Source organism: Propithecus coquereli, unplaced genomic scaffold, assembly GCF_000956105.1.
Source record: "Propithecus coquereli isolate 6110/MARCELLA unplaced genomic scaffold, Pcoq_1.0 Scaffold30, whole genome shotgun sequence".
NCBI lineage: Eukaryota > Metazoa > Chordata > Mammalia > Primates > Indriidae > Propithecus > Propithecus coquereli.
In genome coordinates, this window is record NW_012148619.1 from 9,104,443 (window position 1) to 9,131,264 (window position 26,822).

The 26,822-nt window shown below is 35.9% G+C and overlaps 2 protein-coding genes across 2 annotated transcripts in view; one reads left to right on the forward strand and one right to left on the reverse strand.

Annotated features, from left to right (window-relative positions):
* The window catches only part of METTL15 (methyltransferase like 15), a 237,224-nt gene extending 230,495 nt beyond the window's left edge, over window positions 1–6,729 (reverse strand). The window contains exons 1-2 of the mRNA XM_012649594.1: window positions 6,666–6,729; window positions 3,471–3,757 (exon numbers count right to left, since the gene is read on the reverse strand). Coding sequence (XP_012505048.1) covers window positions 3,471–3,740 — 270 coding nt within the window. The 5' untranslated portion in view covers window positions 3,741–3,757; window positions 6,666–6,729. The remainder of the gene's footprint in view (window positions 1–3,470; window positions 3,758–6,665) is intronic.
* An 11,132-nt stretch (window positions 6,730–17,861) lies between these two features.
* The window catches only part of KIF18A (kinesin family member 18A), an 88,201-nt gene continuing 79,240 nt past the window's right edge, over window positions 17,862–26,822 (forward strand). The window contains exons 1-5 of the mRNA XM_012649551.1: window positions 17,862–18,186; window positions 20,479–20,636; window positions 24,024–24,128; window positions 24,601–24,711; window positions 26,614–26,811. Of these exons, the coding sequence (XP_012505005.1) occupies window positions 17,862–18,186; window positions 20,479–20,636; window positions 24,024–24,128; window positions 24,601–24,711; window positions 26,614–26,811 (897 nt within the window). The remainder of the gene's footprint in view (window positions 18,187–20,478; window positions 20,637–24,023; window positions 24,129–24,600; window positions 24,712–26,613; window positions 26,812–26,822) is intronic.

A 26,822-nucleotide genomic window follows, 5' to 3' on the forward strand; every position in this document is an offset into this window, starting at 1 on the left:
AATATTCTTTTTAAAAAACTCACGCTCAGGTATGGGTTGTAATTGCTATCCCTGCATTTTGAAGCTTTAAAGAAAACCAAGAGAATTTCACTTTGATGAAGTTGTATTCAACAAGAACTTTTACCCAAATTAATTTTTTAATTTACATTTTCATGCATATTTTGGAGTCCCTATTATGTGACAGCATTGATATAGATGCTTTATAAACATAAACTCAATTAGGAATGCTGGGTTTAATTTGTTACATATATGCCTGAGGAGAGGGTAAATAGTATTGTTATGAAGCATCTCATGTCATATCACCCATGGCTTCTGTATAAGCAACATCCAGCCATTCTGATATACTTTATGCATATTCCTTAGAACTTTGTTCATGAAAACTGCCTGGATCCAACTTGAAAAAAATCTCAGGGGAAAAAAAAAAAGCGAGGAGCTATGGCTGTGTGTGCACGCACATGCACACACTTCCTACACAAGAGATCTGAACCTAAGAAGTCCAGTTCCAGAATCTTTCCTCTTAACCACTAAGCTATATGCTCTCATCATTGCAATTGTGAATTGTGCCACTATAAACATTCGAGTGCAGGTGTCTTTTTTACAGAATGTCTTTTGTTCTTTTGAGTAGATGCCCAGTAATGGGATTGCTGGATCAAATGGTAGATCTACTTGTATCTCTTTAAGGTATCTCCATATCACTTTCCACAGAATTTGCACTAGTTTGCAGTCCCACCAGCAGTGTATGAGTGTCTCCTATATGCTAGAAAAAGAAAGTGTGACTTTTAAAATGAAAATAATTGATTTAGGTAGAGTAGCTTCTAGAATAAGAGATCACATTTCTGAAGTCAGTACACTAAGTATCAGCATTAAATTATAAACAGACATTTGAAGAAAATTTACTACAATAAAGATTTTTTCTTTTGTGAATATACTTATCGGAAAGTTTCCAGCTTTTTCATTTTGAGTATTATATCACCTAATATTATTGTTATATCTATAGAGATTTTAAAGCATTTTATAATTTAAGATCTTATTTAATCCTGCCAGCAATACTATAAGGTAGGTGTGACAGTTAATTTCATGTGTCAACTTGGCTAGGCCACAATGTCCAAATAGTTGGCCAAACAGTATTCTAGCTGTTTCTGTGAAGGTGTTTTAGATAAGATTAACATTAAACTTGGTGGACTCTAAGTAAAGCAACTACTCTCCATATGGATCATGAGGGTGGGCCTTATCCATCTAGTGGAAGGCCTTAATAAAACAAAGACTGACCCTCTGCTCAAACAAGGAATTAGGCCAGCAAACTGCATTTAGACACACAATACAATTCTTTCCTGGGCCTCCAGCCTGCTAGCCACCCTGCAGATTTTGGAATTACCAGTGCTCCACAATATCATGAGCTAATTCCTTAAAATCTGTCATTCTCTCTCTCTCTCCCTCCATACACACACACACACACGCACACACACACACACACACACACGCACACACACGGGTTTGAACTGTGTGGGCCCACTTACATGCAGATTTTCTTTTGCCTCCGCCACCCAAGACAGTAAGGCCAATCCCTCCTATTCCTCCTCCTCCTCAGCCTACTCAATGTTAAGATGACGAAGATGAAGACCTTTATGATGATCTACTTCCACTTAATAAATAGTAAATGTATTTTCTCTTCCTTTTGATTTTCTTACCATTTTATTTTCTCTAGCTTACTTTATTGTAAGAATACAGTATAAAATACATACATCATACAAAATAAGTATTTATGTTATCAACAAGGCTTCTGGTCAATAGTAGGCTATTAGTAATAAAGGTTCTGGAAAGTAAAAACTTACACATGGATTTTCTACTTTATGGGGTTCAAGGCCCCTAGCCCCAAGTTGTTCAAGGGTCAACTCTGTGTGTGTGTGTGTGTGTGTGTGTGTGTGTGTGTATGTTTTACCTACACAACCTGTTGGTTTTCTCTGGAGAACCCTAATACAGCAAGGTAGTTGAAAACTAAGACAAAGAAAACAGGGAACAGGAATTCAGAATTCAGACCCATGTCTTTGTCTCCGGTCATTCCTGAAAAGATTATAAAATAAAATTCAAGAAGCTATGTTGCAATTCAGTTTTCTTAGGTTTTTTTGTTGTTGTTTTGTTTTGAGACAGCGTCTTGCTCTGTCACCCTGGCTAGAGTGCAGTGGCGTCATAACAGCTAGCCGCAAAATCAAACTCTGGGCTCAAGTGATCCTCCGGCTTCAGCTTCCCAAGTAGCTGGGAAAATAGAGGCATGCCACCAGATCTGGCTAATTTTCTCTATTTTTAGTAGAGATGGGGGTCTCGCTCTTGCTCAGGCCAGTCTTGAACTCCTGACCTCAAGTAGTCCCCCCACCTCAGCCTCCCAGAGTGCTAGGAATACAGGTTTGAGTGGAATTCAGTTTTCATACTGTAATCACTCAGCCAGTATAATGTTCGTTTTCTTTTAAAACTGTTATTTGACAAAACTAATCAACATTGGGAAACAATTTATGAGATCCTCAAAAAGTAAAGCATAGAGCAATTCTACTCCTAAATATATACCCAAGAGAATTGAAAACATATATCCATACAAAAACTTGTATGCAAATGTTCGTAGCAGCATTATTCATAATAGCCACAAAGTAGAAATAACATAAATGTGCATCTATTGACAAATGGATAAACAAAATGTGGCATAACCATACAATGGAATGATTCAGCATTAAAAGGAACAAAGTATAAAAACATGCTACAACATGGATGAACTCTGAAAACATGCTGAGCAAAAGAAAGCAGATACATAAGGCCACATATTATATAAATCCATTTATATGTTATGCACAGATTAGGCAAATCCATAGAGACAAAAAGTAGAATAGTGGTTTTCAGGGGCTGTGGGAAGAAAGTCAATAGAGAATGAACATTAATGGGTATGGAGTCTCCTACTGGGGTGGTAAAAACGTTCCTGAATTAGGTAGGTGATGGCTGTACAACCTCATGAATATAGCTGCTCCTCAACTTACTGTGGGGTTATATCACGATAAACCCATCATAAGTTGAAAATATCATAAGTCAAAAATGCATTTAATACACCTAACCTAACAAACATAAGTTAGCCTTGCCTACCGTAAAAGTGCTCAAAACACTTACATTACCCTACAGTTGGGCAACATCATCCAACACAAAGCCTATTTTATAATGATGTATGGACTATCTCATGTAATTACTGAATACTGTACTTAAAGTGAAAAACAGATCGGTTGTGTGGGTACTCAAAGTATGGTTTCTTCTGAATGTATATTGCTTTTGCACCATTGTAAAGTTAAAAAACTGTGAGTCAAACCATCATAAGTCGGCAACCATCTATAAATGAAAGGCCACTGAGTTGTACATTTTAAAATGGTGAATATTATGATAGGTGAATTATATCTCAACAAATAGAATGCTAAAAAATAAAAAACTAAGCAACTCACCTGCCCTTTTTGTGGTGCCAAACATCGAACAACTTCATCCACCATTACTGGAATATGTAATTTAGCCATAGCTTCACAATCTCTATCTGGAGAGTTGTGTAACTTCTGAGCTCCAGTTTGATCTGTTTGCTTCTGGGCTTCACATTCATTATATCTTCCTGCTGTAGTATGGGTGTTTTTTGGCCAGACACCTAATTTAAGTATGCCAGATTCAAACCAGCATGAAAGAAATTCTTTATATATTCTATAAAAATGTGGGTATCGAAGCATTCTGTAGGTCAACAAATCTAGAAAAAAAATTTTAAATATGGTGATTGTTGGATTTTTTTAAAAGAAGATTGTAATACTTCGGGGAAAGCAAATTTATATGAAATATTTCACACACCAAAAAAGAATGTTAAGCCTCTAGTATCTAAACATCTTAAAAAAGTGAAGGTGACTAAACTCCTTACACAAAGCAAGGAACCTAAGAGAACCCAGCAACATAATTTAAATATAAATATAAATTTTAAATGTCACCTGATAAGCTGTAAGACCACTAACGTTTTAACCATCAGGGATATAAAAATTGATGATTCAGTCAGCATTTTTCTAAAATACATTTTTTTGAATTTTAATTAGGTCTAAAGAGTGGGTTCAAGGAGTTAAAACTTTATTCGAAAAGCTATCTGGAAGACTGAAGAGATTATAAGTTATTATTCTCTTTTAGGTTCAGATGGTCTTTTATTTCAAGCTCTTCTGTTTTTCTCATAATGCTAAATTCTCATCTTCAATTTTACTTTGTGTGAGAGACTATCTCTGGAAGAAGACTATGTGTGTACATCCAAAAAGAAATGGAGATGATCAGTCTGTGAAAATTGCAGGTTTATCACAGATATTGGCAAGATCATCTCACCACAACCTGCAACAGTGGAGTATATATTAACTTAAACTATAACTTTATAAACACTCAACTGAGCATACTTTGGCATTTCATATCCATCTTTGTTTTAACTGCCTGTCCCCTGTGCCCAAAAAACAATCAAGTAAATAATAGATTCACTCCTTGAATTTCTCATAATTATTACATTTTTTCTGCAAGTTGTAACTCTTTAAAATGCAAAGAAAAAAGTATTTATGCAAATATATTAACAAAAAACCTTTTTAAAACATTATGCTTTTTGGCCAGTTGGTTTCAAAGCAACATTTTTGATACTACCACAGTAAATACCCAGTTATCACTATAATTTCCTCACAGATTATGACTTATTTAAGAATAAGACCCACACTTCTGTCCACAAAATCAGATGCACACTAGGTGCTTAATAAGTGTTTTTTGGAAAAAAATGAATAGATAGATTAATTCCAGACTCCACAAAATTAACATTTTTATCAATACTCACTAGAAAATTTCACCTATCTTACTGACCTCACCAAAAACCACATTCTCAAAATATTTCAAAAAACATAAATCCCACTTAAATACGTCTTTCCTTTCTTTTGCAATAAAAAGTGAACAGTAACATTGAAAAGTTGATCAGATGTAATGACAAAAACAGAAAGAAATATAAATACATGATATATAAATATAACATTCACAAAATGTTACCTTGAGGATAACATACTAACTTTACCAAAAACATACTCCATAGAATTATGTGTCAAATGTGACACAGGAAAAATGTGGCCAAAAAAAAAGGAGAAGAAATGAGAAGTAAATTTGTAGATGTTCAGCAGTAAAAATTAGCCAGATTATTTAATTATGCCTTAAGTTTCCAGAGACCTTATACAAAGAAAACTACCCTCCAACTTTGTGTTTCTAAAGTTTTTCAAAATAATAGCTTACATTTAGTACTACTATTCTAAGCACACTACATGTACTAATTCATTCAATCCTTACCACAACTTTTGGAGGTAGGTATTATTATTCCCATTTTACAGATGAGGAAAACAGAGAAGTAATTTGCCAAAGGTCACACAGCTAGAGAGAGTCATAAAACTAGAATTGTAACACAAGCAGTCTATCCCCATACCCTGAAGTCTTAATACCCACACAATAAACATAGTCCACTGGAACTATTTAATGCACCCATGTAATTCAATGTTACTTTTGAAACATCTCCTAAGTTAAATTTTTTTTTCAGGAACCCAGATCCTCTGGCTTGGCCCTGCTCTACTTAGAAATAGCAGTATGCTGTAGGGTATCCAATAGAGGACATAAAATGTGTAGGCCTAAATATGAAATATTTAAACAACCTACATTATATCTCCATATTTTGATAATTAAAAAAAAAAAGCAGCATCGATTCCAATATAGGAATGAGAACCACACGGGGAAAAGTAGAACAGATAGAAAGAACTCTGTCAATAGCATTTAATTTTTTTTTTCCGCACTTAATTTCTATGGATTTATTCAACTATGGTCAGGGTATAAGGACTGAAGATTTTATTATGAACTAATTGGCTACTAATTGGGGTCAACATGGAGAAAGGGCCACAAATAATTCATTTTTTTCGTGGGGGTTTCCTGGAATACTTCCCCCAAAATGGAAGGGGACAAGCTCTAAAGGGAGTTTCCTCCTCCTTCTCTGCAGCCCAATCTCCTACGATACAACCCAGAGCCCTCCTGTAGTTTTTTGGAGCCAGCTACCCTAAATGATTTAAGATTGTTTAAATTTCCTCTGGTCATAGGAAGGAAGCCGGGAGTCAGAAAAACTGAGTACACAGTGTCCTAGGTAAGTCATTTAACTTTACCAGCAAAATTCAGTTTAAGCTGTTGAGACCACAAAATTGCCCAGATTAATCTTTAAATTGTAGGAACATAAAGGTGAGTGACGCCTATGAAGACTACTTCCTCAAGGGTCCTAGCAATTAGCATCAATGCAGTTTTTCCTTGCATGGAAAATTCTCTTTCAAAACATAATTCTTAAGAAGGAAAACACAACCTGGATGGAGACTGGCACCCGAATTCAGAGAAAGTGAAAGAGGTTCTAAGAAAAAGGAAAAATACACCCTTTTGCCTAAGAATTACACTCTGACGAGGGAAAACTATTTAAAAACTTCTAAACCCAGCTTGAAGGCGTGTTGTGGAGAGAGAGCGGGAGCAGGATCGTGTACTTCCTTAGACTCGGGCGAATTCCGGCGACCCCTGGGAGTACCCCCAAAGGCGTGGTGTTTTCCAAAAGAGCTCCCGGGACTCGGTCACCTTCTCCTCACCTGAGGCACGACGATTTCTCAGTTGGCCTCTAACTTGGGCCAGCGACGAAAACTATGGTGCTGGAAGACCTGAATTTCCCCAGCCCTGGGGAAAACTTGCAAGGACGGACAGATTGAACCCACATCCGCCCCAGCAACCGAGGACCGCTTGCCTTTAGTTCCGCTGCTTCCAGCCCCCGCTACCAAAGGGTCTTGCTGGTGCTGGAGTCTCCAAACGACGTTCCTGGGGGAAATAAATAAGACTTCACCAGTGCCATGTTTAAATTCACTTTTCCAAAAAGAGATAAATTTAAAAAAACACAAAAAAGTAAAATAATACAAAATAAAAAAATAAATTCACTTTCCTTTTTTTAAAAAATGTGTGAGGCAACTTTAAATCCAACTTTCCATTTATCGTTCTCTCTTTAGTTTACTATGAACGTAAATTAAATTTGTTCTACTAACGCGACATAGTTAGTCTCCAATTTCTAACAAGAGGTGGGAATTTCTGTCTCCTTAGCTCTATATGTTTAGAAAGTTTTGATTCTTTTTTTCTTCATTTCGTTACAAAATACACCATTCTCTTAGCCTGTCTGTTGTACTTCCTTAATATCTTGACAAACTACAGTAGCCAGCTGGCACAGTAATAGCATTGATCGTAATTTCAAATATCTCTGCTTTCACCAAATGTACAATTCCTTAAGAATACAGGCCTCATCATCTGAACACTGCCAAATGGCAAGTGTAATGCCAAATTTGAAATTAAAAGAAAAGTACTTGGATTAGGTGTGGAAACATCTGAGACTGATAAGCCTTATACAATGTGGGTGTTTTAAAAAACACAAAATTTAAAACACTTCTATTTACTTATTGACCAATGATCAATGCAATTTTACAAGAAATTGGCAAGATATGCGTATTTTCAGACTACGTTAATCTAGAAAGTATTTCATAGACAACTCAATTCTGAATTGGCCTGTTTATACAGTTCAAGACAAATATTTTCCATTAGGGATTTTCTGAAAACTTCAGTTTTCTCTCAGTAAAATGAAGATAACAGTACCTACATTTCATGGGCTGTTTTGAGAATTAAATGAGATAACATATGTAAAGTCATAAATAAAATGTCTGGGACATCAAAAGTAAACATTAATAACTATATACAAGTACATATTTGAAATAAAATGTCTTCTCTATTTTATTACCAAGCCCAGCACCAAACAAATAACCATTTTATTAACTAAGTTTCATGTAATACAGCCAGAAATAAGTAGTTGCTTTATTGATGCTCTAACTAGTGTTTAAAAACTATAACATGCATAATACACAATATACAATACTCCCAATTTTCTTCACTAGGAAAGACATGTCCATAATATGGGGGTTTTCCATACATTGTTTCTTTTTTAATATTCTGTATTGGTTTTGTGCCATCCTATTTATAAAATGATCTCGAATTACCAGAATATAAATTCCAAGAGGGCAGGGATTTTGACTCTATTGTGTACAGTGTGTCTCTAAAATTTACAATCAATAATTACTGAGTGAAAGGATACAATAATATTAATAGTAATATAAAGAACAACAATGAAATTCAGAACATACTATTAAAAATATCCTGCCAAGTAAAGATGAGGCTGAGTGGTGGCTCATGCCTGTAATCCCAGCACTTTGGGAGGCCAAGGCAGGAGGATCATTTGAGGCCAGCAGTTTGAGACCAGCCTGAATGAGAACATGTCTGAACAAAAAGAAAATAGAAAAATCAGCTGCGCCGGTGGTGTGAGCCTATAGTCCTAGCTACTGGGGAGGCTAAGGCAGGAAGATCATTTGAGCCCAGGAGTTTGAGGTTGCAGTGAGCTATGATGATGGCACTGCACTCTAGCCCTAGGTGACAGAGCAAGACCCTGTTTCCAAAAAAAAAAAAAAAAGGAAGAAAGATGAGTTGTTTTAGCAAACATATTTCCCATTTGTTCCAGGTATTTTCTCTCTTTTTAAAGTGTACATTTGGAAATAATATTCACAACCTGGGACTTAAGAAAAAAAACAAAAAAACACTCATCCAATAACAAACTAGGCCAAAATCTTTAAATGAATTTATTAGGTAATGCCATTATTAGAGAATCTAAAAAGCAGCTAAACACCAAACAGTTTTACAGTCAGCACTAACGGGAGTAGGCCTGGGCCCTCAAACCAAAAGACCTGGACTTCCAATTAATTCAGATAAAGAGATCTCACAGTTCAGCCCAAGTAAATATGGCTGGAAGAAACAAGTCCCTACAACTTCCTCGGAGGTCTCACTACTCAGAGAAAAGTAGAAAATAAAACACCCAGAATCCATTAATCCACATCCAACAGGCTCCGCCTCTGCCCCCTAGCAGAGAGCATAGGCCAAACCCAGCCTGCAACAGCCTCACTCACACCCAAAACCCGTGGACCGGGCTCTGCACCTGCCAGCCTGGAGGCCGCATGACCATCCCAGGTGGCTGCACCCCACCTGAAGCTCCGTCCTAACCCCGCCCACCTCGGCCACCGCCTCCGGAAACGGCCGCGCGCGTTGCCACGGCGACGCCCAGACAAGGTTGCTTCCACTGCGCCGCGCGGCTGAGGCTCTTGGCGCCAAGCCGCAGCGCGCCGTGGCACCGTCCGACGTGATGACGACACGAGCGCGACAGCCAATGAAACGAGGTACTGAGGAAACTGGCTTGGGTTTGAATGTAGTGGTTGATTTTGAAGAGCCTGGAGGCGGACATTGAAGTGAAGTGGTCCCGGTAACCTCTCCTGGGCCAGAGGTGAGTGAGAGTCACGCGAAAATAAACCCCTGGTCTCTGGGACGCTCTTTTTGATGACCTGTCTCTTTGGAAACGGAAGGTCCTGCTGTTCAGGTCTGGAGGACCAGGCGGGCTTGTTGACAAACACAGATGCGTTGAGTTGGGGTGGTCCGCGTCCCTGGGGAGAAAGTGAAAGAAAGGAGGGATTCGAGAACCCGCTAAGGGCACAGCTCTGCCTGAGCTTAGCTCCCGACTGCTCAGCTGGAAGGGCAGGGATCTACTGCCTTAAATTCTTAGAGGAAGTCGGAAGTGTTAAAGGGTATCTTGGCCCCTTTCCCAGACTTTGGCACAGGACTGTAACTGTCCGGCACATTGCAGTGGGAACTTTGTTCAGGACTCCAATTTCGGAATGTTTTATTTCAGATGCACAAGTGAGCGTACCTCTGGGCTTATCTATCAGATGAAGAGCTTTCGTTCATCAATACATAAAGTTTTTGTCCGGTGAGGCTCTACTGTTAGGCTTACTTTGGTCAATGGGGAACCCGCCCGGAGCCCCGGTTACAGCATCAAGCAAGACAAGACCTTCCTTGATTTCCTAACGGGATTGCTGAGAATTAGGTGAGGTGCGGAAGAGATACTACTTGGCAAAGTGCTCTACAAATGAAAGAAACTGGAAACGCTGAATATCATCCCTTCTACAGCCTGTTCTTGGCTTCTGCAAGACTTTTTTTAGGAGCTCATTAGCTGCTTAGTTACAGAGAGGCCAATGCTGACTGCTGTTTACTGTATGAGAAGGGATTATTTGACCAGAACTGGCCAATTTTTTTGTGTGTAATATACAGTTTAAGGTCACTATGGATTGGGTAGAATGTTAAGCACTCTACAGGTCATTGTTAGTGTCATTTCACCACATCCAGCCCCCTCCCTTGGGTTTTGGGAGGTTTTTTGTGAACTTTTGTGCTGGAGAATATGAGGTCCAAAGACTAGGTAAATGCTTGTTATCACGCTTGTATTACTTTCTAAGGACTATTTCAGTAAACAAAGATTATCTGCCATTAACAGTAGTAATTAATTTCCTCTTATGTTATTGAAGAGTATTTACACATTCACAAAATTTTCACTTTGAAAGTGCATCTTCTCCCACTAGATATATATCCCGACTCAATTAGGACACAATAAAATTACTTTTATGCTCTTGACTGTATGAAAACTTGGAGGAAAAAATAGCTCAGCTGTCAGTGGTGCCATTCCCTCCATTTGAACTTTTCATTCTTCCCTGATGCTTATAAGTTAGTGGAAGCAATGGCTTTAAGACTAAGGTTATTCCAAAGAGAGGTTTAAATTAATTAGAGACTATAAATGATAATATCGACCATCAGTCATCCTAAAAAATGTTTGTTGAATCTAATTCAGATATGAGGTTGTATTTAAGAAGTAATTCACAACCGTAACTACTTCTGTACCACTGTTTGGCAGCCTTCTCATCCAGTTCCATTAGAGCCCAGTTTGGACTTTGGCTTTGGACCTGGATCCACATTTGGCTTCCTACTTGCTAGCTATTTCATCTTGGAAAAAATACTTATTTTAAGACTAACTTCCCACTTTTGTAAAATGGAGACAATAATAGAACCTGTATCTTATGTGATTATTATAAAAATTGAATGAGATGATGAATGTTAAATGTTTACCATAATGCCTGGCACAGAAAGTATACTCAAATAATAATCATCGTTGTACATTATTACTGGTTAGTTATCACCATATCAACCTAATCCAAGCATTTTTAAAGCGTATTTGCTGAGAATGGCTACTGTGTGATATCTGACAACCACAAGGAATTCATAATCAGAGTCCATGCTCTCCCAGCACTTACATTGTAGAAAGAAAACAAGCAATAAAAATGTAACCAAATAATATATATTTTCTGGGTCCAGGGCAAAAAAAAAAAAAATAAGATAATATATATTTTCTAATTAATGCTAAATTCTAAGAAAAATAACCCGAGTAAGGGATTGGAGAGGCAAAGACAAGATGGCACTATTTTGATAGATTCTTTGGGAAAAAACTATATGAAGTGGCTTTATCTAGAATGAGCAATAGCTACATATGTTATGAGTTAAAGATTTGTCTGTTCAACTTGGTTTATATTACCATGCAACTATTGAAGAGAATTAAGTTTCAATACTTCTTCATTCAGTATTGCAGAGGAATGAGCTATTCTACATAAATGATTCTCCCAGAAATCGAATATTAGCCTCGTTAAGTAAGTAATAAAGTATCTTAACCACACTCTATGATGAAAATAAAACATGATCTTCCCATTTCTCTAATTTTGTAAATAAGAAATTGGGAACATTATTTAACATTTTTTGATACCTCAGGGTCCTCACTGAGATTGTCTGTTAGTGTCAATCATTGTACTCTACTATAATATGTTGTTTCTCTTAGGGAAATACATTTTGTTTGCCTCTACTTTAAATGGGTAAATTGCTTTTTGGACTCTATGAGTAGTTTTTATAGCTTATTAACTTATTTGTTCATATGTTTGAGAACTTAATATATACCAGTCTCTCTACAAGAGACTAGAGATAAAAGTAAAAATAGGCAGTCCCATTAGCTGTCATTTCTTATCACTTTCTTGTAGTCTTTCTGATCGTACACAATAATCATAAAATTTTGGACCTAGAAAAGGACCTTAAGTATAATGTAGTCTAACTCTTCCCTTCATTATTTTTTCTTTTGTATCTTTCTCTCTCTTGGACTACACAAATACTCTTCTACAGATTTACTGTCCCGTATCCAAAATACTCGAGACCGTAAGTTTTTTGGATTTCAGATTTTGGGGGATTTGGGAGTATTGGTATTATAGTTACCAGTTGAGCATCCCTAAATGAAAAATCTGAAATCTGAAATGCTCCAATGGGCATTTCCTTTGAGTGTCATGTTGGTGCTCAAAAAGTTTTGGATTTTGGAACATTTTGGATTTCAGATTTTTGGATTTGGGATGCTCAACCTGTATTATAATGAACAATGGTGTTGAAAGTATGATATTGTTGTCTCACCAATGAAATCCAACCAATTTGATCTTTTGATTCTATTGAACAAATACCACTTAGGAGCAGATATGACAAAATTGATCAGAGGCTGTAAAACTGTCTTCTGAACAGTTGTCTGAGAAGAATTTGTGAATCAACATGTTATTATACAGATAACAATATTTAGGTTTTTCTTTTGCTGCTTCATATTAAAGATGGTCAAGGAATTTGCTGTGTGCCATATTCAGAATCAACTCTTTTAGTCAGCCGTGTTAGAAAAGAAAGAGGGCATGTATTAAGTAGGAACAATCACAGTAATCCCTGCAGTTGTCAGAACATAGACTAATTTTTACATTTTGATGATTCTGTTGACCTTGGACATTTTTATTAAGAAATAATATTCACTTATTTGCTTTTGAAAAGTAGAGAAATACAGGTTACTTTAAAAATTAAGATCAATGTCTTTGTTAAAATCTGTAACAAGTTGTAAAACAATGTTATGTTTGACATTATACTTCTTCAGTTCCTTTAGGTAATTGTCAGAATTTCTCCCTGAAATGTTACTTGAATAAGGTCTATTGCCTTCTAAAATGCCTTCAATAATTCTCAAATAACCTCAAAATAAATCTAAACTCTACAGTCTTGCATTAAAGATCTTCTATACCTGGCCTCATTCTTATCTAGTTTTTATCTTTTCGTGCAACCTCTTCCCTTCCCCTCTGTTCTCTCCAGCTGCTGCAGAAGGGAGCAAAGCTTCCCTTGAACATTTCTTTAGATGCCGTAGATAAAATTACATCCATTCATCTAAAACTAACCAGTTAAAAGAAACAAGAGATTTAAGCAAATTGACCATGCAGCCAGTTAGCCTGTGTACTCCACACAAGCTCTTTCCCATCACAGGCTTTTGGACTTGCTACCTGGAATGCTCATGCTCCAGAGGCTTGCTCCCTCACTTTAGTCTCTTTAAAAAGTCACCCCACCAGAGAAGTTTTTCTGCTCCATCTAAAATAGGAGTCTCCACACACACTCCTGATCCTTTCTATCCCAGGGCTCAGAAAAATGCCAGCACATAGAAGGCCCTCAGTAAATATTTACTAAATGCATAACTAGTTCTCCTTCCTATCCTTCCTTAATACTTTTACTTGGTTAATAACTGTCTATTCTTCAATTCTCAGCTCTAGTCACTTCTTCTAGAAAGCCTTCTAACTATGTTAATCCCCCATTACAGTCTCATATAGCACTGTTAACTTATTCCCTATAACACTTGTCACAGCTATACCTTGACATGTTTGTATCAATATTTTATTAATATGTTTCCCTCACTACACTGTAAATAATAATAATAGCAAACACTTTAGTTCATACTCTGAGCCTAGCCTTGTGGTAAGTGTTTTATCCTTACTTAATCCTTATAGCCCTATGAGGTAGGTACTATTATTAGTCTCACTTTCCAGGTGAGGAAACTGAGCCACAAGAAAGTTAAATAACTTGCCTACTATCACAGCCAGTTAAGCAATAGAGCTGGGATTTTAACCTAAGCTGTCTGGCTTTAACATCTAATAGTTAACTTAATTAATTGATTAATTGATGCGAGATACCTTCCAACCTTGAGATTCTAAAGTCTATTTTGAAATAATGACATGGTATTTTATGTTTATTTTTTAACTATTTCATTCATGTATATTTATCATTTTTTTGACAAGTATATTAACAAGTATATCTCTTAAAGTCAGAGCATTGTTGAATATTTCAAAGCATTGTTGAATGTTAGAAAAGTGTGTGGAGGGTAGTTTTAGGTATCACAAGGAATGTGGGATACTGCTATCCTTTAATAGGCAGGGGACAGAAATGCTGAACATCCTCTAATACATGGGGCAGTTCTAAACAAGGAAGAATTGTCCTACCCAAAGTGCCAGTCATAATAAGCCCATTGGGAAACACACAAGGATGGACTAGTTACTTTGGAAGAAGAGGCAGGAGTGGGGGCAGATAGGAAAGAGAATTGACATTTATCAAATACCTTAATACTACACTTAGTACTTGTTACTTCTTTAAGCCTTCACAACAATCCTATGAGGTCTTACTGTCTCTTTTATACAAACAGAAACCTCAGATTCAGTGAAGTTAAGTAACTTGTCCAAGGTCATGGAAGTGAGATGGTAAAGGCTCTTTGTGAAACTTGGCTAGACAGAAGCTCAAGGATGAAGAATGAGAAGAGTAGTAATTCACATGGGACCAGACTTTTGGAATCCAAATGACCATCCCTTCCTTTTCAGAGTTCTATTTTTGGGTAAAGACAGAGTCCTAAAAAGGCAAAGCTGCGTCCAGTATCTGCTGCTTTTAGATTGCTTTGGCCTTGTTTGAATTCTATCCAAAAGTGTATGGTTTTGTGACACATTTTAGCTTTAATATTGCTGTTATTTCTCCCATTAAAAAAAATACATCTTTTGACCCCTTTTCCCCCTCCACTTAGACCATTTCTCTGCTCCCTTTTGGAGTAGTACTTTTTTTTTTTTTTGAGACAGTCTCACTGTGTTGCCCGGGCTAGAGTGCCGTGGCGTCATCCTAGCTCACACAACCTCAAACTCCTGGGCTCAAGCAATCCTTCTGCCTCAGCGTCCCGAGTAGCTGGGACTACAGGCATGCGCCACTATGCCCGGCTAATTTTTTCTATATATTTTTAGTTGTCCAATTAATTTCTTTCTATTTTTAGTAGAGACGGGGTCTCGTTCTTGCTCAGGCTGGTCTCGAACTCCTGAGCTCAAACGATCCGCCCGCCTCGGCCTCCCAGAGTGCTAGGATTACAGTCATGAGCCACCGCGCCCGGCCTGCAGTAGTACTTCCTTTATTCCATGTCTCTGAATCTTCTCCCATTCGGGTTTTTGGCCTTACCATTCCCCAAAAATTACTTTTCTCATTAGCTTCCATGTTGCTAAATCCCATGGTTAATTCTCATTAAGTACCTGACCGATTAGCAGAATTTTTAACGTAATTGATCCCTGTCTCCTCCTTGATTTAAGATTTCCCCAAAGTCTTAATGCAGATTTAACTTTTAAAAGCTTAAAACTGCATTAAGACTCTGAAGACAACCTTTACTTTCTTAACCTTGTCTTCCAACTGTTTTGACATTTCCACCTGGACGTCTGTTAAAACTCTGAGACTTAAGATGACCAAAACTGAACTCCTGATCTCCCACCAACCCGCAGGCTGCTCCACCCTCAGTTATTTCCATGTCAGTTGATGACTGCTCCATTCTTCCAAGCTAAAAACCTTGGAGTTATCCTTGAATCCTGTCTTTCTGTCATAATCCACATCTACTTGTCAGGAAATTCAGTAAGCTTCACCTTCAGAATATGTCCAGAATCTGACCACACACCACCTCTGTTGTCACTGCCCCATTCTGAGCAGACACCATCATCTCTTGTCTGTATTACTGGAATGGGCTAGTCTCTATTCCCTATAGTATATTATCTACACAGCTGTGAGAATGATCAGCTATGTCACTCTTGTGCTCAAAACCTTCCAGTGTTCTTTATCTTACTCAGAGTACAAGTAAAAGTTCTTTTAATGGCCGACATTTCTCATCTCATATCTTACTACTTTCCCCTTTGCTCATTCCATTCCAGCTAACACACCAAGCACTGCCCTAGGATCTTTCCACCAGCTTTTCTCTCTCTCAGAAAGTCCTTCCCCCAATATCTGCCTGAATAACTCTCTCACCTCCTTCAAGTCCTTATTCAAATGCTGTTTTGGTATAGATTTTTCTTCTTTTAATTTTTAAATGACAAATGTATTTATGGGGTAGAATGTAATGTTTCGATACATGTATCCATTGTGAAATGAGCAAATAAGGCTAATTAACATATCCATCACCTCACATATTTATCATTTCTTTGTGGTGAGAACATTTAAAATCTACTCTTAGCAATTTTGAAATATACAATAGATTATTATTAACTATAGTTACCTTGTTGTGCAATAAATCACCAGAACTCTTCCTCCTGTCTAACTAAAACTTTGTACCCTTTGACCAACATGTCCCCTTTTTCACCTACCGTACCTGCCCCAACCTCTGGTAACCGCCATTCTGCTCTCTTCTTTTATGAGTTCAAATTTTAGATTCCACATATAAATGAGATCATGTGATATTTATCTTTCTGTGCCTGGCTTATTTCACTTAGCATAATATCCTCTAGATTCACCCATGTCGTCATAAATGGCAGAATTTCATACTTGAAACTGAATAGTATTCCATTGTATGTATATAATCTATTAATCTGCTAATGGGCACTCAAATTGTTTCCATATCTTGGCTAGTGAGAATAATGCTGCAGTGAACTTGAGACTGCAGACATCTCTTCAACATACTGATTTTAATTTCTTTAGATATATACCCAGAAATGGGATTGCTGGATCATACTAATTCCATCACCTCCTTGAAGTCCTTACTCTAATGTTTGTTTTGTTTTTGTTTTCGAGGTGTTTTTTACGTTTGTTTTTGGTTTTGTTTTTTTGTCTTTTAGATTCTAGATTATTTTCTGAATAGTTGACACTTGCCAATTATTTATCTTTGTTATTTTGTTTACTTTTCCTGTTTTCATATGAGGCCATCATAAAGTCAGACCGTAATTTCTAAACCTATCATGGATTACTTAAATGTTGAATATCATTAGAAAGCAGAAATTAGGATCTATATTCAGAGACTAGGATCTTTGTATACACTAAGGAGTACATGCCATCTCTGTCACCTTCAGATCTGAGCTAGCTCGTTGATGCATCCATGGAACTATTTTTAACCCTATGGGTCTCTGAGATACAGGTAGACCAGCCTGGATGTATCACTTTCCATTGCCAAAGGCTTGCAGCCAAGATCACTTTACTAAAAATACTTCACAAGTCAAGGCTTCTCCCATCATTACCTTGATATGATTCTGAGAGATCCTTTCCTGTCCATTCCTATGACCCAGGCTAAAATAGTGCTGGAGCTCTTGTAAAAATCAAAGCTGGGTTTTTGGGTAGCATAGCTATGATTATATATGGTTTAGCTATCGTATTTGTGTTTAAGCTGAAATGCAGGGTCTTGCTAATGTTACAGGTATTATAAAACTTTTATCATGGATTGTGTGTGCCATTTAATTTTTTTGTTTTAGGGTATTTAAGTGCATATATAGCTATGTGTATGTATATATATGGGTGTGTGCACATATATATTACACATACATATATTTTTCCCCAATAACATTTATCAGGTGATTAGAACAGAATTAACACTATTTTTGAATGAATACTACATGCCAGTTATATACACACAAAAGCTAATATTAAAACTTTATTTTCCCTTTTAATTTCAGGGAAATATTCAAGCACATATATATATATATATATACACACACACAGGAATCATATAATCAACAATGTCTGTCGCTGAGGAAGAACTGTGTCACCACATGAAAGTAGTTGTTCGTGTACGTCCTGAAAACACAAAAGAAAAGGCTGCTGGATTCCATAAAGTAGTTAATGTTGTGGATAACCATATCCTGGTTTTTGATCCCAAACAAGAAGAAGACAGTTTTTTCCGTGGCAAGAAAATTGCAAATCGAAATATTATGAAGAGACAAAATAAAGATCTGAAATTTGTATTTGATGCTGTTTTTGATGAAACTTCAACTCAGTTGGAAGTTTTTGAACACACTACTAAGCCAATTCTTCGTAGTTTTTTGAATGGATATAATTGCACAGGTAATTGTTTCAATTTGGGATTTAATTTCTCCATCTGATTTCCATTTTACATTAGGAGGGGCATCTACTTGGCTCTTCCTTATAAGTATAAACAAATTTAAGGTGATTGTATGCTAAAAATTCTGAAGAATTTTGGCCGGGTACAGTGGCTCATACCTATATGTAATGCTAGCACTCTGGGAGGCCGAGGTGTGAGGATCCTTTTAGGCCAGGAGTTCGAGACCACCCTGAGTACCATAGCGAGACCCCCATCTCTACAAAAAATAATAAGAAATTTAAATTTTTTTTAAAAAAAGAAATTTTGTCATCTTATATAACTTACATGTCATTTGTGAACCTTTCTCTTCTGGGGTCTTACTATGACCTCTATGGACAATCAATCCTTTCCATTTCCCATTTTATTATACCACATGCTTATTTCAATTGATACTAGATTTCTCATAATTTATATTCATAAATTTTCCCACTGTTTACATATACAGTTATATATCCCTAGGGAATAGTCAGACGTTTCTGAACACTTGGCAATTTATTTGCAGTACCATTTTTCTTTATGATACATTGAAATAAAAATTTTAACATGCCATGTTAATTCATTATCTTGTCCTGTTTAGTCCATCTTCAGTCCAAGAAGCATCTCTCCTGCTTTGGAGAGTTTATAATAATTTGCCTTTCAAAAAGGCCACGTTGATTTCGTAGAAAAAGAGATACCCGAAATGGCCAGTTCATTCAATGCTTACAAGGCACTGAGCACCATTATTAACATTTTTGTAATTATCGGTATCTATGACATTTTCCCAAAGATACTTCACCACTATAACATGTTTCACTGTCTTACCCTGACTCATTCAATTTTATCACAGAATACATAACCTCTTGGTCAAGTTAAAATGGAATGTGGTTTATTGATTAGGACTGTTGTGATTCCCATTTTTAAGCAGATAGTCTTTTCCTTGTTCATGAAACTTCACGTTGTTTCTAGAGATTTTTCAAATTTTTCTTGACTACAAAAAGAAAAGACTATCCACCAAACTACTATTGAATCTTTGGTTCCTTTGTGGTTTTACTTTATATTCTTTTCCAGCTGTTTTATGGCTTCTTGATATACCAGCTTACATAAAATAGAAGAAAGAAAAACATACATCAGTTAAATTCATTCTACTGAAAAGTATTTTTGTAGTTTGTTAACATCTAGCTTAGCAGGGAGATTTAATTTATAAAAATATTATCAACCAGTATAAGTATTAGGGCTTATTGCCTTAAATGAATATTATATTGGGTGTTTGCCATATGTAATTCAGAGAGTGGGTTTTTTATACATTTGAATAAACGCATGACTTTTGTATTGTACTGGATAGAATCTTGCAAACAAAGTAATTTGCCTAAAACAAAAATTTTAAAAGGAATTTTATGAATGGTATCTAGCTGGGATTCATTCATTCAGAAAATTTGTATTGAGTACCTGCTTTGTGCCAGATGATTTTCTGGTTGCTAAGGATACATGGCCTCTGCTTTGGTGGAGCTCACAGTTGGTAATACAGTATGATACATGCTAGGATAGAGGGAAGTGGATGTGCAGCATGTACTTGGGTCTGAAATGACGGATTGGATGTTTCTGCCTGGGACCATCAGGGAAGGCACAGAGAAGTGACATTTGTGCTGAGTATTTAGAAACAGGTAGAAGTTTTCCTGCTGGGTTAAGTAGAGGGACTCTCCGGGACAAAGGCAGTAGAGTAGAAAAGGAACAGTGAATGCTGAGAATATCGAATAATCTATATCTAGGTATACCTAAATCAGAGCAAGGAAAAAATTGACTGGAGAGTTAAGTAGGCACTGTCTCTTAGAGTGCTTTATAATATTCCAAGGTGGGAAATTTTAACTTTCTCATGTAAAATTGTGGAACAGTTAAGATTTAACATATTCATAATTCTTTTTCATAAAAATAAGTCTGTACAAACCAAGGGATAGATTAAAGAAGATTGAGACTAAGAGGAAGGAAGACTAATAACTGATCAATTAAAATTTATAAGATTGCTGTGGAAGAAAGGTAGCAAGTGTTAGAGTTGGGGTGGAGGACAATGGTGCCATTAATCAGAACAGAGAATATAGAAGTAAGAGTAGATTTGTGCTAAAATTCCCAGATTTTGAAGATAAGACTATGAATTTATTTTTGATTTGTTGGGTTTAAAGGTACTGTTTAGGATATCTAGATGGAACTATCCACCAGAGAGTGGATATAGTAGTGTAATACGTCATAACAACGAACTTTGATCCCTTTTCCTAAAAACTCAGTACTCGCCTATGGTGCCACTGGAGCTGGGAAGACCCACACAATGCTAGGATCAGCTACTGAACCTGGAGTGATGTACCTAACAATGTTAGACCTTTACAAATGCATGGATGAGGTTAAAGAAGAGAAAGTATGTAGTACGGCAGTTTCTTATCTGGAGGTAAGTTGGCAATAGCATTCTTTAGATTAATCAGTAGTTTTGAGAAATCTTTAAGTTACATGGGTTGTTCAAATTATTTTATTTTACAGGAATTTTCTCACAAATATATAAAATTGTTAAAATTTCTGGTCTTGACTATTTGTTACGCATCTTATAATTTTTCTGTTAAGTTTTTTATTTTGGCATAATTTCAAACTTATAGAGAAATTACAAAAATAGTACAAAAAACTTCCAGATACCCTTCCCTCAGATCTTAACATTTTACTACATTTGCTTTCTTTCTCTGTATGTGTGTACATCCTTTTTCAGAGCTAAGTTGCAGACTTGTAAAAATAGGAAATTTTCCTAAATAACCACTGGATAGTTATCAAAATGAGGAAATTAGCAATTATACAACATTATTATCTAATCTACAGACCTTAATGAAATTTTGCTAATTATTCCATTGATGCCCTTTGTTGAAAAAGAAAATCTAAGATCATGAATTACACTCAGTTGTCGTATCTCTTGAGTCTTCTTAATCTGCAATTTTTTGTGTGTTTCTTTGTATCTCATGACATTGTCAAAAAATTCTCAGTTTGAGTTTGTCATGATTAGATTCAGGTTATGCCCTGTCAGGGACACCACAGAAGTGATGTTGAATTCTTACAACATCATGTCAAGAAACTTACGCTGTTGGTTTGCCCCACTACTGGCAATGTTAAACATTGATCAGTTTTATTATGCTGGTGTCTGCGAGTCTCCACTTTTTTTTTTTTTTTTTTTTTTTTGTTTTGAGACAGAGTCTCACTGTGTTGCCCGGGCTAGAGTGCCGTGGCGTCATCCTAGCTCACAGCAACCTCAAACTCCTGGGCTCAAGCGATCCTCCTGCCTCAGCCTCCTGAGTAGCTGGGACTACAGACATGCGCCACTATGCCCAGCTAATTTTTTCTATATATTTTTAGTTGTCCAATTAATTTCTTTCTATTTTTAGTAGAGACAGGGTCTCACTCTTGCTCAGGCTGGTTTCAAACTCCTGAGCTCAAACAATCAGCCCGCCTCGGCCTCCCAGAGAGCTAGGATTACAGGCATGAGCCACTGCGCCCGGCCTGTTACACATTTTATAATTGGTAAATACCTTATGGGAAGACAATATGTACTCCTCAAACTCTCATCTAATTAGTATTAGCATCCACTAATGATTCATGCCCGAATCAGGCATTATGATGGTAGATGATGATGATTTTTGGATTCTATCATTTCACCTACATTTATTCACTGACTTTCTGCTATAAGGAAGAACTTTCCCTTTCCTTTATTATGTCAGCATGGACTCATACATTTCTACTTTATTGAATAGATTATAATCCCTTTCTGTAATCATTTTTTGTATGTTTAAATTGCTCAAGATTTGGCACCTTCATTCTGCCTCTGGAGTCCTTTTGACTTACCCCATCATTCTTTGAGGCATCCTACTCTGTTAATAATAGCTAGCATTCCACAAATGGTCAGTAAGTGGCAGGCACTCTAACTTTGCATTCAGGTAATGTTTCAGAAACCAGTGCAGAAACCTAAAACCCTGATTTCACTGCCTATTCATTTCTGGTGTCATAAAATTTCTCTCTTATAAACATCTTGTAGTTTGGTCCCTACCGAGAGAGTTTCTTTCAAAGATTGATTAAAATCATATACGTTGCTAAAAATTGCCTCATTAGGACTTAGAGATAAAAGAGAAGTAAAACTCATTTTCTGTAGTTACATATTGAAAAGAATTGTTCTGAACTCAGTTAGGAAAAGAAGGTGGCAGCATTCATTATTTTTTCCTTAGATCCTTTTATAACTGGGGAGAATTTCAAAGTTTGGTTATTTTCATAATTTTTATTGATTTTTTTCTTTTAATCTTCTTTCACGTTATTAATGATAAGGCAGTGTCTAATATGGCTTTCCACTGAGGTTGTGCACCAGAATTGCCTATGGAACTTTTTAAAACTAGACACGCCTAGACCTCATCCCTTGGATATTTTAATTTAAGAGGCGTGGGGCATGGCCGAGGCATATGTAATTTTTAAAGTTCCCAGGTGAGTCTCATGCATAGACCAGCTTGAGAGCAGTCATTCTAATTGTTTCTTTGGTATAATTGAAGTGGATAAGGGTAAGCAACAGAAAAGTGACTGCTACTCATCAGAAAATAAGATCTACTGGGAGGCTGAGGCGGGAGGATCACTTGAGCCCAGGAGTTGGAGGTTGCAATGAGCTATGATGACACCGCTGTACTCTAGCCCCGGCAACAGAGCAAGACCCTGTCTCAAGAAAAAAAAAAAGAAAAGAAAATCTAAAAAAACTCTTCATATTATCATTTCACTACTTTGAGTTTATTACATTTTAATAAAATGGTTATTTATTGTAGAGAATTGTCCCAACAATGAATTATCACTACAGGCTATTAGAACATGGAAGGAAATAATACAAAATAATTTTTTAAAGACTTAATCTTACATGTTTTTTCCTAAATCTTATCAGTAATAGTTGTAATTGTCATTCGATTGGCAAGTAGTAAACTTTGTACCTTTAATAAATTCATAAAATCAGGGCAATAGTAGTACATAGAAATATGTGTTACTTATAGAAATTACTTTTTAAAAACCAGATATATAAAATTGCAAATGTGTACTCAATATAATGCAGCAGACTGAAGCTGCCAAGGCTCCAATTTCTATTCTACTATTTTGTGAGCACAGACAAATCATTTAACCTCTTAAGGCCTTAATTACCTCATCATTCAAATGAGGAGGAGTCTGCTTTTGAAATTTATTATTAATAATTATATGTCAAACAATGTAATTGAAAGATAAATGAAACAAATACCATCTATCCTTGAATATGGGTTTTCCTCAACATTTATTCTCTAAAATTTAAAAAGTTTGGATTATTTGGACATAATTAAATAATAAATATCTTCTCCAGTAAGAACCATGTCATCTCCATACAACCCTGCATTTCACTACACCAGAATTTCCCAAGGCCATGTGTTCCATATATTTCCAGGAAATAAGAAAAGGCAATTCAGCCATCTTACTTATCTGTTTCACCGTAGTCATCAAGTTAGAAATTATGGGGTAAGGATAAAATGACTCCAACTTTAAGTTTCAATTTCAAATCTAGGTAATCAAACTCATATATTGTGGAATGGCAGAAAATTAATGGCAACATGAGATAGAAAGGGTGAGATGAATGAAAATGAACTGCTGCGTGTCTTTAAGATAAAATTCTAGTATCCTTAAATCAGCAATGTGTAATGAGTAGTGTAATCAGTAATGTGTAATCAGTAGTGATGTAAGCACTATAGTTTTTACATTGATAGTAAAGCAGTTTTGTTTTGTTTTGTTTTGTTTTATTTTTTATTTTAAGGTATATAATGAACAGATTCGTGACCTCTTAGTAAAATCAGGGCCACTTGCTGTCCGGGAAGATGCCCAAAAAGGGGTGGTCGTTCAGGGACTGACTTTACACCAGGTATGTTTATAGATGTCTTTTTCCTTAGAATAGCAAGTGTGATTATTTAACCATTTTAAACACCTAATTTCTTATTTTTCACCCTGTTTGAGGGGGGAAAAAATCCTAATGAAGTGCAGAATTTAAATGGTCAGATTATATCTTCAGTCTTATTTTGTTTTCTTTAGAAATAATTGAGTGAACTCTTCTTTCAAAAATCTTCTTCAGTATTTAATGTGATGTGTTATTCTGCTTAATACATGTATATTTTTTCTCTTTAAAGGCTAGATTTTATCCTTTATTTCTCCTCTAACACCATAGTACCAAGCAGATGATATGCACAATCAATATTTAATAGGATTGAATTTATACAAAACACTTTCATGCATTTTCTTTTACCTTTAAAATGTCTTCTCATTTGTTGAAATTTTATTGAAAAATTTAAAGATAGATTGCTAATTTGTATATTTTTCTTCTGTTTAAACTTCTCTAGCCCAAATCCTCAGAAGAAATTTTACAGTTATTGGATAATGGAAACAAAAACAGAACACAACATCCCACTGATATGAATGCTGCATCTTCTCGTTCTCATGCTGTTTTTCAGGTAGCAGGCCACTGGATTATCACTCTTAAAATTAAATTTAAAATAAACAAAGCCAAATTATGACTAAATAATTTTCATCCATGAAAAAAAAATTTCTTCATCTATAGACTTCTCAGTACTTCCTTTACTTTGCAGTTTTGAAAAGATTCTATCACCAAGAATATTTAAAATAGAGATGTTGTAAATCAAAAATACAAATTGCCAAGATGGTAAAGTGGTAATGATAGAAGTTTTTTTATTTTGTTTGGTGAAAATATTTAATTTTTCCAATAGTTAATCTTATATTCTGAGTAAGATTTCTCTCCATAGGTCTAGATTTATAGAACTAATAATTTGAGAAAATACAATTTACTTTTTAAAGTATTTCTCCATAGGGACCATATAAGTAGTTGTATTCTTTAAGGAAGTATGTTACAATTGACACAGTATTTTTAGGAGTACAGTTCCAGAAAGAGCTAAAGCATAGGCTATTAGCTATTATTTCTTACAGTTCTAGTCTCGTTAATATCCAAATGGTAATATAAACTTAATTTGATATATGCTATGTGAAATTCATCATATAAGAAAGAAATTGTTATAGTTGAAAGAATTCATATCAGAGGTAATCAAGCCATTCAGATAGTCTCCAGTTAAGAAAACTTTCATTAATCTTTTCTATTCTTACCACTGACTCTTCATTTATCAATTGTATTGAGTGTAATGTTTATCTGTGACACTGAGATTTCCCTGAAATGTCTTAGACTCTGCTTTATAAGAAAATTGAATAAAAAGGTTTATAATGGAGTAATAGCTTACTTTCATCTCTTTTAAGTTTGCCATGTAACTGCTACAAAGTAGCTTAAATTATTTGAATAAATTATGCTTTACTAGGCAGTTGGAAATGTCAAATATACTTTACTGTACAGTCATCTGGCACATAACAACATTTCAGTTATATACATCTGTGGTTTCGTAGGACTATAATGGAGCTCGAACATTCCCATTGCCTAGTGACATCGTAGTTGTAATGTCACGGTGCACTGCATTACTGACATGTGGAGATGCTGGTGTAAACAAACCTGTACTGCCAATCATATGAAAGTATAACACATACAATTATGTATAGTACATAATAGTTGATAATACACAACTATGTTATAGGTTATGTATATACTATACCTTTTATCATTACTTTACAGTGTACTCCTCTACTTATACAAAAAGTTTACAGTAAAATGATAAGCCATATAACACTGGCAGCAGCCTAATCCATTCTGTTTACTGAATCCCGGGACTGCATCCTTTTCTTCTGTGCTAGATTTATGATGTTTGCACAATGACAAAATCGCCTAAGGACACATTTTTCAGAAGATAGTCTTGTTGTTAAGTGATGTATCCCAGTACTACCCTTTTTATATACAATATTTTTTTAATTATAAAGACATACAACAGTTTTGGGGATTAGAATAAATTTACTCTTCAGTGGGGGTCAAGATTCAAATCCAGCCTTCCTTTGGGGACAATTTCTGGAGACATGCAAAGCATTCTGACCACTACCTTTGGTTTTCTCTTAGGAATAGTGTTTCTATAGGACATGTGCCCCCCATTATCACCTCTGATAATTCCATGTTCTAGGTCAAGGAGTACCAGAATACAAATGGCTGTTATTTTCACTTTCTATTAGGTCAAGAGTTATTTTTTTCTCTGGTACACATATAGGAAGTCTTTTTATTTTTATATTTTTCTCCACTTTAGTGATTACTTCCAGTACTCTTAAGTATCAGTCATATTATACCTTATTCAGTTGGCTTTTACAATGAAAATAATTTTGATTTTTTGCTCTCAAAAATAAGATGTGTGTTTCCCTTTTAATTATGCTAAATCTTATCTTTTTTTTTTTTCCTATTCTGTAATTTCAAAAAGATTTATTTGAGACAACAGGACAAAACAGCAAGCATTAATCAAAATGTCCGTATTGCCAAGATGTCACTCATTGACCTGGCAGGGTCTGAACGTGCCAGTAGTACCAGTGCTAAGGGGACCCGGTTTGTAGAAGGGACAAATATTAATAGATCACTTTTAGCTCTTGGGAATGTCATCAATGCCTTAGCAGATACAAAGGTAGGTACTAT